Source organism: Pinus tabuliformis, chromosome 3_2 (assembly GCF_031772625.1).
Source record: "Pinus tabuliformis cultivar Carrire ecotype Pingquan chromosome 3_2, CPIR1, whole genome shotgun sequence".
Lineage (NCBI taxonomy): Eukaryota > Viridiplantae > Streptophyta > Pinopsida > Pinales > Pinaceae > Pinus > Pinus tabuliformis.
The window spans coordinates 884432077-884445292 of NC_142302.1; the positions used below are offsets into that span (position 1 = coordinate 884432077).

Sequence of the window (13216 nt, forward strand, 5' to 3'; positions counted from 1 at the left end):
AGCACAGTTTACTATTTTTAGCAGTTTTTCGGGTCCTAAACTTCCGGAGCCGTTTTGAGGCCCTAAACGACGTTTTTACGACGTTTTTTGGGAAATCCACTGCAACAATTTTTCTGTCTAAAAATCATCTTTTCCGTCATAGTCCTCGAAGAGATCTTTCCAACGGGCTATCATGCGTGTCAAACGGAGATAGTACGACCAATTCGTGACCCCGGGAAGTTGATGTACCAACTTACCCAAAAACGGGGCCCACAATTTGGCATTTCATCTTCTAGGGTTAGGTTTTGGAATGTGAAGGGTTTTCCATTGTTTCTCAACAATAAATAGGCCCTCGAGCCTCATTGTAACACAGTTTTTGGAGAACAGTTCAGAGGCATGTAGCCGACACATCTCTTCTCAGAGATAAGCTACCATCGCCTTAGCTGGGTTATTTCCATTTCTATTTGTAAGCATATTTCAGTATTTTACAGTAATGAAATGAAGTATTATTTCCGCTGCATATTTGTCTTTATGGTTATCTCTGTATTTTATTGCGTTCCTGTTTAAATCCGGATCAGTGGTATCAGAGCGGTCTACTTTTTCTCTGTTTTTCTTTGCATGTCCCCAACGAGGTCGGGATATAAGGAGTTAGGTCTGGAATTGGTCGAACCTTTGCAAGACCAACCTCGCAAATCTCGACGACCTCCCATGGCGGATGAGAAGAAAAACAAGGGGGCAAGAGATCCTATCAAAATCTTGCTCGAAGAAGCCGTTGAGCGACAAAGGAACACGATGATGGACAACTTTGCCCAAATCCTTCAGCGGCTACCTAGAGGCGACGCATCGGCTTCCAACAGCTACTCTGGAAATGCCACACCGTTTAAGGTACAAGTTAATTTTGAAATCCCCATCTTCGAGGGTCAAATAGACGTAGATGCCGTAGATAAATGGTTAAATCTGCTCGATGGGTATTTTTCTGTTCATGAATTTTCAAGTTGGGAAAAGATTGTTTTCGCTCTTCTCAAAGCAGCCTCCCACTTCAAGGACTGGTGGGAAACCTACTGCGAACAGAAGGATGAAAGTACAGGCTCACTGTTTTCAGCCGCACCCACTTGGAATGACTTCTGGGATGCCATCAAGGAGCAGTACTACCCTGTCAAAAGCTATGAGGACAAATACATCAAATGGACCACACTGCGGCAGGGACGAGACCAAGATGTGCCGGAGTTCACAAACATTTTTCATACCCTTCGCACACAATTGGGTATCAAAGATTCTGAGCTGCATCTGGTACTCAAATACCGCGGCTGCCTACACAGATACATCCAGGAAGAGATGGAGTTCTTGAACATCTCCTCACTCGGCACAACATACCGATACGCTGTCAAAATCGAGCAAAAGTTCAAACAGAAGAAGCGAGACTTTGGATCTGCAAATCCAAAGCCCAAAGGACAAAGCCAAGGCGGGGTGACCCAAGACAACCCGTCGAAGCCGCAAGAAGAGAACAACACCACGAAGCCGAAGAAGGACACAGGAAAGTGGTGTGAGTTCCACAAGAGTCCCACTCATAACACAAGTGAGTGTTGGACCAAGCAGTTGCTGGTGGCCAAGTTGAAGGCTTCCAAATTAGATGCATGTTCCGACTCTGAGTCAGAACCCGACAAAGGGAATGACAAAGGGAAGCAGATCATTGATGCGGATCCCAGCGCCACTGTTGCTACTGCCAAGGTCTAGAAAAATGAGCCCAAAGATCCAGAGGAGGGGGAACGTCTTTTCCACTCACAGATGTGGGTGAAGGGTTCGCCACTGCAATTCATTGTCGACAGTGGCAGCCAAAAGAACCTCATTTCAGCAGAGGTCGTGAAGCGGTTGGGCCTACCAACTACACCACACCCACAGCCGTACAGTATCGGTTGGCTTCACAAAGGACGAGATCTCAAAGTTCGCCAGCAGTGCTGCCTTCCCTACAACATCAAGCCCTTCACAGACGAGGTATTGTGTGATGTTACACCTTTGGATGTTTGTGATGTACTATTAGGCTAGCCATACTTGTGGAGGCGACATGTTGTGTATGAGTCAAGGCCTCGCGCTGTCATCATTTCTTTGGATAATTCATTATACAGGATATCGGAGGTAGCCCCACCTACCGCCACCTCTTTGTTCACTGCTAAGAAAGGCAACAAGCTCATCTCACAGACTAGGAAATTTATTTTCTGTCTGGTTCGCTCCCAAAGTAAGGGGAAGATCGTTGCTACATCCATGACCCCCGCGAAGGGTTCCTCCACACAGCAGCAACAACAGAGGGATACAGTCGTGACAGAACACAGGAACAACTTCTCCTTTCCCGGAGGGGTACCACACAAGTTTCAGGTGGGCGACAAAGTTTGGTTACATTTACAGAGGGAGCGCCTTACCAGAACCCATCAGAAACTCAGACCACTTCGACATGGTCCTTACACCAGTAACAAGGCTACGGGAAACAATGCTTTGAAGCACAACATTCCTCCATTCCTTTGCTTGCACCGAGCGTTCAATGTGGACCGTCGCCGACCATGCTCCCCACCATTTCTGGACACATCAGAGATTGCAGAACAGCTCACCAGAGACCCAGCTCAGCAGAAGCTTCCTCATCTTAGGGAGGAACTCAACGCAATGGGGACCATTACTTCCTAAGGGGGGAGAAATGATCCAGGTGGATGTTGGTGGCCACCCACCTATCCCATTTGGATCCCCACAACTGTCTCTTTCAGTTTTTTTGTTTCCTTAATTATAGCACAATTTACTATTTTTAGCAGTTTTTCGGGTCCTAAACTTCCGGAGCCGTTTTGAGGCCTTAAACGACGTTTTTACGACGTTTTTTGGGAAATCCACTGCCAACAATTTTTCTGTCTAAAAATCATCTTTTTCGTCGTAGTCCTCGGAGAGATCTTTCCAACGGGCTATCATGCGCGTCAAACGGAGATAGTACGACCAATTCGCGACCCCGGGAAGTTGATGTACCAACTTACCCAAAAACGGGGCCCACAATTTGGTATTTCATCTTCTAGGGTTAGGTTTTGGAATGTGAAGGGTTTTCCATTGTTTCGTAACAATAAATAGGCCCTAGAGCCTCATTGTAACACAGTTTTTGGAGAACAGTTCAGAGGCATGTAGCCGACACATCTCTTCTCAGAGATAAGCTACCATCGCCCTAGCTGGGTTATTTCCATTTCTATTTGTAAGCATATTTCAGTATTTTACAATAATGAAATGAAGTATTATTTCCGCGACATATTTGTCTTTATGGTTATCTCTGTATTTTATTGCATTCCTGTTTAAATCCGGATCAACCGTTGATGAGGATCAAAATTTCTTTTAATCTCATCCGTCGAAATTTTAAATATTGAGGAAATTTCGAATTTTTCAATTAAATGCATTTTAATAAATTAAAAAATTAAAATTTTGCATTTATTTCCTCAAAATTTGGACTTTGACTTAACCCCAAGGACTCAAGGCATGAAATTTAGCAAAATTATCAATTAACCTTAGTCCTTGGACCTGCTAAGATTTAATTTTTTAAAGGATCCACGAATTTTACCTTTGGAAAATTTAAATTTACCTAGGACCTAGGACCTATGAGGGGATAAATTATTTTTCTAACCCTCAAGGCATTTTACATCATGATTTTTTACATTTCAAGGGGGAAAACCCATTTGAACAAGACTCTCACAGACTACCCATTTCTATGACACAAATATGATCCAGCAGATCAAGCAATTTGTAATAAAATAACCTAACCAAATAGTTAGGATTATTCCCAAATCACTTTTACATAGCCTCGATCTAGCACACTAGGACTCCCCTAACATTTTGTTGACAAAATCCATTCCGGCTTTGGGGTAAGGCTGAAGGAAAACTCTGCCGACCATGGATCGGTGAGACAAAAAACCTTCCAGAATGTAGATCGTCATCAAAAAATTAGGTTTACCTAAGCAATTACATACATGACACGAATCTGCTGAGATTATTTACAATTTACACATGCAGAAAGGGTTTACAATATAACATGATCAGGCTGATGATGGTAGTCGAATGGCACGGACACGTTGATCAAGCGCTATCCCTTTTTGCGGAAAAAGGGGGTGTACTGCTATGGGTCGTTGACACGTAGCGGTCAACAAGCCCCTTCAACTTCGCAATTTTCCAGCTTCTAACACCCAGCTTCAGATATCGAACTATGCTTGAGTGAGTGAGATACTCCAAATGAAGTCGAACTGCCTTGTATATATAGCCTTCCAATGAGGTTGAATTGCCTTCCTTGAGGCCGACTTGATCTTCTTGAAGCCGACTTGGTGTGGAGGTTACATAATTCGTTTTTGACTCAAAAATAATTATTTTTACATCGTTTGAAAGCCCAAGAAGGGTCTCATAAAATATACAATGACTCTAATGACTCTTTATTAATCCTAGAAGTCCATAATGGGGATTTGACTAATAAAATGATGACCCAAGCATGAAACCCATGCTTTAATAAGTCATTGTAACAATAATAAAAAATCTTTTGACAAATACGTTTTATGAAGACAGAACCTAGTTACATTTTTGAACACTCCCTCTTAACTAGGGAGGTATTCATATGGAAGATCTCAAACTATATGAACTATGAAGAGTTTAGGCACCGCAATGCCATGGATTAGATTCCTGACCAAGGCAATCTATCCAAGGTCTCTCAACAGTTTAGGCACCGCAATGCCACAGACTAGATTCCTGACTAGGCAATCTATCCAAGTGGGAATAAGATGGAATAAAGCTTTTAGCCTCTCTAGGTACCATTAGGCTTACTTACTAACCATCAACTTAGGGATCTAGGTGCGTATTCGAGGTCAGATCTCTACGACCAATGCCACCCTCCCTACTTCGGGAACTAGACATCAACACATAGTGCTGACTAGATGTCCTCCCAAGCAATGGCTCACACACAAAACCTGAACTTCCTGATTATTTCAATTGGTAACAAATCCTCCCCGATTAAACAGATCAACACCAAACATCTCCTAATCAAACTGATCAACAACTCTAGGCATGTAAAACATGCTATCAAACTTCCGAGAGATTTACCTGTAAACACAACCCCAATCATTAACAAACTTTCAAATGTATATAAATAGATTCAAACCTCCGGGGTCTTCTAGACAACTTGATGTTCCTTCTCAACTTTTCATAGTAGGACTTAGAGCTTTTCCAATGAATCTTGACAAAAAACTCTTCAACCATACAACTTCCTTTCCTACTTCTCATGCAACAACATATTCCACAAACCGATCCGAACTTTCTTATCTCAGTAGCCCTTCAAAATATATTCTCCAATTTTCTTCTCTCACTCATGGCCTTCACTAAAACTTACGGCTGTTAGTCTTGCTCTAGTGCATGTCACATGAAGTAGAGAACCATATCCATCACTCCCTCTTAGTTAGGGAGGATCTAATCATTCCTTTAGAAGAAATATACCGAAGCTCCCTCTTATCCTAGGGAGATTCCTTTCATTCAAGATCCCTCTTAACTTAGAGGGCTCAACTTATTTTCTACGACATCAAAGAATCCTTCATGGCTTCTATCCTTCTCATTAGAGTTGTCATGACCATCATTATTCACATCATGCTTATCACATCAACTTTACTTTACGAACATCTTCACTATCTTGAAGATCACGTACCTACACAACTTAGATAGCAAGTACAACCAAATCTATAGAAGCATGAAGTTAACCATATCAAAATCACATAAGCATTCAACTTTATATATCAGATGCCCAAACTTAATTACAAACAAGAGACACATACTCTTCAACTTCTTGCTAGGGATTTTGTCATAAACCCTAGACTACTTCATCAAGACTTCGAGCATTTCATAACAAATTTCATTACATCTAGGGTTTCAATGTTTCTTCCAAAGGTATGACATACCCTACTACAACATATAACAAACCCTAGAAACAATTCAAACAAATATAGATCTACAAAGTATCTAACAACTTCAGAATTCACATGTTAGACTTCCTACTAGGATTAGATACAAATCCTAGATTTTATACATGAGATTTCAATAGTCAAAACCAATCACAGCTCAATCAACATCATGACTAGCTTCCACTAGGGTTTGTTGCGAACCCTAGATTTTCTCAAACAATCATAACTAAATCTCAGATTTCAACAATCTTATACAAATCGCAAATTATCACATAGTCATCATATATCAGAGAATCAAACTTCAACTAGGGCTTAGTTCCAACCCTAGGTTTCATGACCACTAACAAATAGGTCAACTCATACATCTAGGATTCCATCATCATGCATAGGCATCTCATAACATGTGTTAGTAAAACCCAAGTAATCAAATATTAATAAGAGTTAGACATATAACAAACTTGATCAGACTAGGGTTTGATTTGACAAACACACACACGCCAAGGATTTCATTTCTAGGACATTATAAGGGTCTTGCTTATACACCCTACCAAACCCGAATGATCTAGGGTTTCAAAACATAGAAAGCCCTAAATTACCAATACTTCAAAGGTTTGGGATTTTAGACATTTTCATTCAATCCTAACAAGTTAGGGTTTCCATAACCATACCAAAATCCCAAACATGACTTCATCTAAACATCAAAAATTTTCTTTCAACAATAACCCTAAGAATATTAGGGTTTCACACATAATCATCAACATACCCTTAATCTAGGGTTTTCACAATGAACCTTTCTAGGGTTCCACAAGAATAATTAGAGATATAAGGATGTTATATTTATCTAGTGATGAATCACCCAATCAAGAATCTTTAAGATTCAAGAAAGCTAGACAAAAAGATGTTAGTAATAGTTTATCAAGAATAAATATCAAAAACTTGTAATTCAAAACATATCTCTTGTTTCTTAACAAACCCAATGCTTTGTTTTTGTGAAGGCTTCTTCCATGTTCCTTGAGTATTCAACAATTCTTTTCTAAACAAAAATATGACTAGAAATGTGATTAGTATTTAAACGAACTTAGATAAGTAAGGGAAACCAAATATAAAAGACAATACAAGGAGTAAGATACTTATCTTTGGCAGTTGGTAAGGGTTCCTTCCATGCTTGAGGGATGCAAGGGATAGAGTCCCTAAGAGTTCCTAGAAAATAGGTCTTTGACTTCGAGTCCTTCCATCATATTCTTCTTTGGTGAAACTTCTTTGGCAAAGTTTGCTTGATCCCCATCTTTTGAAAAACTATCCTTTTTTCCTCCTTCACCTTCGCTCCATTCTCTAGCTTTTAATGATGTTGATCCCAGGCTTCTTAATAAATTTTGTTATCTCCCAATTCCACTGTATGAGAAGATGATTCCTTTGATAGAGTGTGAGGTTGTTTACAATTTCTTTTTATATGCGTAGATGCTTCATTGTCAATAATCCATGCATTATCATTATTAAGTGAAGTTGTAACTTGTAAGTGCAGCCATGAACCCTTGGCTTTTGACTTTGTTGAATAAGTAGTAGAATATCTTTTTGATACAGCTTCCTGCAGTATTGAATCCCATTCTTATTATAGAGGGAGTAATCATTTCCTTCAAGCCAACGATGTGATCTTCAATCTTTTTTGACCTTAGCTCCGATACCATGTTGAGAAATCAATGCTAGTAGGATTAGGGTTAGATTTCTCTTTCTTGATAATTACTTGTGAATTATGTTGGTTTCTTTTACTTATTTGTTATATTATCTTTCATCAAGCAATTACCAAATTATGTGTGCATGAAGATCACAAAAACGCAAGACACAAGATGTAGGCACTCTGTCAGGGCAAAATCCTTATCTAGGCGAAAACCCAGTCAAAATATCTTCCTTCAATAGTTTTCCTTGAGACTCTTCAACCTAGGCAAAGACCTCCTTCACACGAAGCCAACCTCTTCTTCTTCGATCCAACCTTTGACCTAGTAGCAGCAGCACTTTGACCGTAGCAATTCTGGCATCAGCAACAACTTCGACTTGGCAGCTTCCGGCAAAGAAAGAATATTGGATAATTGTCCATCTAACCAACGAGGAGTGGGGCCATTATACATTGAACTTTGAGGTGACATCCCTCGGGGACATTTTACTGAGCTACTATATGAATTCCATAATGTACTGATTTATCTTTCTCTTGCCAATACCATAAAACCATATAGCATCAACTACACAATACTCTGGGGAAGCTTCTTTTGAGATTGGACTAGTGATGAGCTTACGCTGTGAGAGCTTAGTGCATTCATTTACAACTGTCTAAGTAGCTCCCAAGGGCCAAGAAGCTCTAATCTAAAACTCTGGAGAGTTGTCAATATGATTGCTTTGCACCTGCTTCCGATTTGACCTTTATAGTTGCATTTTAACATTATTTCCTTAGAATATGCTAATATTATGGAACTTCATATTTGTAATTTCTACTCATGTAGCTTCATTAACTAGCGTGGGTTCTTTGGTGAAAATGGAAATGGGGCACAGCATTATGGTATTTATGATATTGCTATGGACTGTGGGATCCATGGGACATGATAGTCTATTGTTTGTTAAGACAACCTTGATCAACATAATTCCTCATTCCTAATGCACACTGGTTTGGTAAGGTTCTACATTTGTGTCTCAGTAGCCTCTACTGCTATGTAAGAGGATCTCAGAAATAAGTAAAACGAAGGTAGAACTAGAATTGTAAAGAAGCTCTGAAAAGGTTTTTTTTTTCAAACGAAAGAAAAAACAAAAACAAAAGCTAACTTTTTTGGATTCATTTTTTGCTTTATCTGGGCAGGTATTGTGGTTCCAAGAATAATTTGACAATTGACCATGTTTTTCCTGCTTCTCGGGGAGGAAAATGGATCTGGGAAAATTTGGTGAGTATTTTCTTTCAAATCCATGTAAAGAATTTCCCAGTATATCGTGATGCAAATCATGCTCCATGTTTAAAACCCTAACTTAATGAGGAGATGCCTTCATGTACGAGCTGAATAAATAAAGCTATATCTATTCTAGAAGACAACATCCTGAGAGATGTACACCAAAGAGGCACCAACAAACACCTTGAAAAAGCAGACCGCTTTGTTTGGTTAAAATATTTAGAATTGGTAGAAGTCTCTGTTGATGATATATGTCCAGCAACCTCTAGTAACTATTTTAGTTTTTTTATTTTGACTTTGAGCTGGTGAGACTCAATTCTCAAACGTAGCTTTGCACTTATTAGATGAACATGTTCTCTTAATGGCTTGGGAGGTTCAAATTAGTCCTGCTTGTAACTAAATGGTCCAGTGACCAAGTCAATTTTGCTATTGCCTATGGTACTGATAATTCTCTTATTATAAACAATGTTTTCATGCTTGGAGAACTTTTCGATGTACACCATTTTTGTATTCCCAGTTATGTATGTTTTCTTTCTACGATTGATCAGCTGTTATTATTGAATGGCAAAGTTTATGGTTATTGATAACTTCCAATATCCCAGTTCTGTTTCTTTTTATAGAACATGCTACTCAGATTGCTTACTTAACCCCACAGACAGGGTTTTGTCAACAACAAAACTGTGGAGGGGATGAAAACCAGCCATGACTCCTTGCAAGAAAAGAGTACGATACAAGTTACAAAAAAGAAAATAATATTTGGATAAAACATGTGGATTCAGCACCATTGTCTATGCATTACAGTACAAAGTTCAAACAGAAGATTGAGAAACCCTAGGATGGGTTATAGACCTTAGATATGCTCCAGTCCAGAGAAATACGGATGTCATCTTGATACATGGCTATTCAACTTTAAGTGTATCAATTATACATCCATATTTCCTTCAAGAGATTAAGAGTTTCATTTCAAGGTATATATCCATTTTCTGATTCTGATCCTAAAGAGTTTAGTTTTTCTTAGATGAACGAATAAATTGTTTTTCAAAAAGCACATACGTCTTCTGAGTCAAAGTCATAAATAGTTTCTTTTTGAGTAAATCTATAGTTTGCCTTCATCCATAGAGCCATGTCTTGAGTTAGTCTTGCAAAACAAATATCTGATTGTACCAGCAGATTCTTTTACAATGGAAATTATCAAATAAGATTTACCAAAGAAAAATCATTAAAATGCATTTTAGTTGCAGTTATCTTCTTATTACTTCCACATCTGAAAGAATAATTTGCTGATTTTTAATTTCAAGTAATGAAGGGCTTTCTCTATCTTGTTTTTCATACAGGCAAGACAACTGTGCAGTTTTTTTCAGGAAAGAAAAAACCAACTTTCTATTAAATAAAAGATGTTTACATATAGTATGCATATAGCATATTTTCCAGTATATCCCCATATGAGATATGACTAATATTCAGCATCATACAGATGAACCAAAGAACAAGAAGCCCAAGGGCACCAAAAACTGTGAAAAAAGACGAATAACAGGGCGTGCAGGCTCGTCAAAGAACCCCGTAGGGTGCACCAAATATAACCCGATAGCATGCAACCACTCATTACATTGTCAATGGCGGAAGATACTCTGACCGACAAGAAACAAACCGGAAGATACTCTAACCGACAAAAGCCTGAAGATGCTCCGATAGGCCCATCACAACCAAGTAGGTTAAGAAATTACTAGTTCTAGACCTCTCTGACCCAATCACCCTATTGCGCCATAGCTCCCTCCTCCATAGCCAGAAAGTGCTTCCATAATCCCATGTTGCGCCATAGCTCCCTCCTCCATAGCCAGAAAGTGCTTCCATAATCCCATTTGCATTTGGAGCTCAGACACCACCAACTCCCTACCCACCCATAGGTGCACCGTTGGAAGTGTCACCCCTCTCCTCTATCACCCAAACAGAAACTGGGAGCCCTGAGAGATTCATTGATGCCTCCAACCAATCCCATGTAAAAAGGTGCAACCAACATCTCATATAGAGGATCAAAACCACTAGGGGCACCAAAGATGTAACCCCCATTGCCAAAAGGATATGCCGCCGTGGGTCCATCACCATAGATAGACACTCTAATGAGACACTGCCAACCACAGTCAGCACCCATTAGACCCTTTGGGCCAAAACTGACAGATAACATTCTGAAACAGTTGACGCCGGCATGGCACCCCCTCTATCACGCCCCTACACCTGTGGTAGTCTTCCAACTGCTTGTAGCAAGGTGCGGCACCACCGAACGCGTTCTTTTCACCAATACTAACATTCGTGGACTACGCCTACTTTCACATTAACATACTTAGCTTGTGTTTCGCAACTAAGTAAAAGCAATTATCCTTTATACTTAATGAAGCCCATACTCATTCATTATCATCATGCAATTAAACCGAGAACAACAATTGCAACAAGTATAAAGGGGAGTGGCAACTCCCCGTAATGTGAGTCTGCCCGACAATATATTATATCAGTTTTTTCAATAATAGAATCATCAAGTATACTTGGCAAAACTCCAAGTCTATACTTAGAATATTTTACAACCAAGGCATAGAACAACCTTTTACAATCATGTGCACCCTTGCACAAAGATAAGTGCTCACCCGAGCCACTTATACCTCTCTACCAAGTCCTGCACAAACAACCCGAACCTCGGCATGCTTGCCTTCACTCCAACCGGCACAAGAACTCCAAATCTGCACTCAAGATAACCTACGCATGAGGTATGCGCAGTCCTTTACCCCTCTTGCGCAGATTTTACCTCTGCTCCTTGTGCATAGAAGTGAATGTGTGATTCGATGGTGAAATGAACCTTAAACTTCATTAATATATACCAACATCAACGTGGGATTACATGGGGTGTGCAGCCCCATGGCCGACCCCACAACCACCCATAATACATGCTCATACGCATCATTAACATGTCGGCTTTCATATTTTTAACATCGCATATAAATGCCTTCCTCCAACACTTAGTCGCATTAAGTGTCGCACATATATTGTCGCATCCAACGTCGCATTTCTGTCATATGTAACGTCGCACCCATGTCACATTACCGTCGCACTTCATGGTTCAACGCGCCCGCCCGCACGACCTCGCCCGGCGCCCGTCGCACTGCGGCTCGAAGGCCTTACATCCTCCTCCACCTGAAATCGTTGTCGTCCTCGACAACATATCATCCCGGTAGCCATCCACCAAGATCATCACTCAATTGTGATTTGAACTCCTCTTTGCAAGGCAAACATCCTTGCAACATATGTAGAGACTCTTCTCCACTATGTCCCGGCTCAATGACCAGCTGCCACCAAGCTCACCATACCAAGGTATGTACCTCCACGGTATGCTCTCCATAAGATGTCATCTTGATCCATATGTCATCATGTGAACCTCGTCATGATACTCCAGCGCGATGCCAACATATTTCTGCACACTTCCGGACCTCATGTCTGAACTAGTCAGGTGATCAGTCCAACCATACGCTCAAATCATAAGAGTGAACATCCTCATGTCATCATCAGCTGTTCCTCAAACATCTGCCACATCCTTGACTCAACAAGAATCTATCTCCATAATCCATGCTCAGGTCCATGGAAACTCCATCCATCCCATCTGCAACATGTCATGATGCTTGATGCCAAGCCATCCCTGCACCATCAGTCATACCTGCTCAAACATGTTTAAGGACTCACTGCCATGAGCAGCTAACAATGAGCCCCATCTTCTTCATCCATCTAAGAAGATGTAGAGGGAGTAGAGCCTGAAGGCTCTCCCTCACTAATCAATTCGATCCACCTATCAGGATCCTCAATCTCCATCCTTTGTAGATAAGCAACCCGGTCTTCCTTCTGGACATCCGGCCTCACATATACCTCCTCATCATCATCATCATCCTCCACCAGCTCTAGCCTTCTTGTCAAATCCAAGATGCTATCTGAAAGTGTCTTGATGACCAATGACTGCTCCACAAGCTTTGCCTCAACACTAGACAACCGCTTGTTCACCTTCTCCTTATCCTCCATTTGCATCACTCCTAATTTACAATCAGGTCTAGTCACACCAATGGGAACATCTTCCCTTCCATCATAAATGTAGAGCTTCTTCAAATATGGAACGATCATAGCATCAAATTGTTTCATGAACTCCATTCCTAATACAGCTTCATAGTCATCAATCCGCACTATAGTGAAGTCCACCTTCCCGGTCCATTCACCAAGTGTAGTGTCCACCCTCTCAGCTATACCAAGAATCTCAATAGGAGGAGAATTCACTGTCTTCATTTGTGCATTTGCCGGTACAAACTTCAGCCCAATTATTCTCGTAGTATCTTCGCT

The 13216-nt window shown here is 40.5% G+C and overlaps 1 protein-coding gene across 1 annotated transcript in view; it reads left to right on the forward strand.

The window, feature by feature from the left end:
- The window catches only part of LOC149183430 (uncharacterized), a 306545-nt gene that overhangs the window by 178734 nt on the left and 114595 nt on the right, over positions 1-13216 (forward strand). The window contains exon 5 of the mRNA XM_089418727.1: positions 8767-8848. Within this exon, the coding sequence (XP_089274853.1) occupies positions 8767-8848 (82 nt within the window). The remainder of the gene's footprint in view (positions 1-8766; positions 8849-13216) is intronic.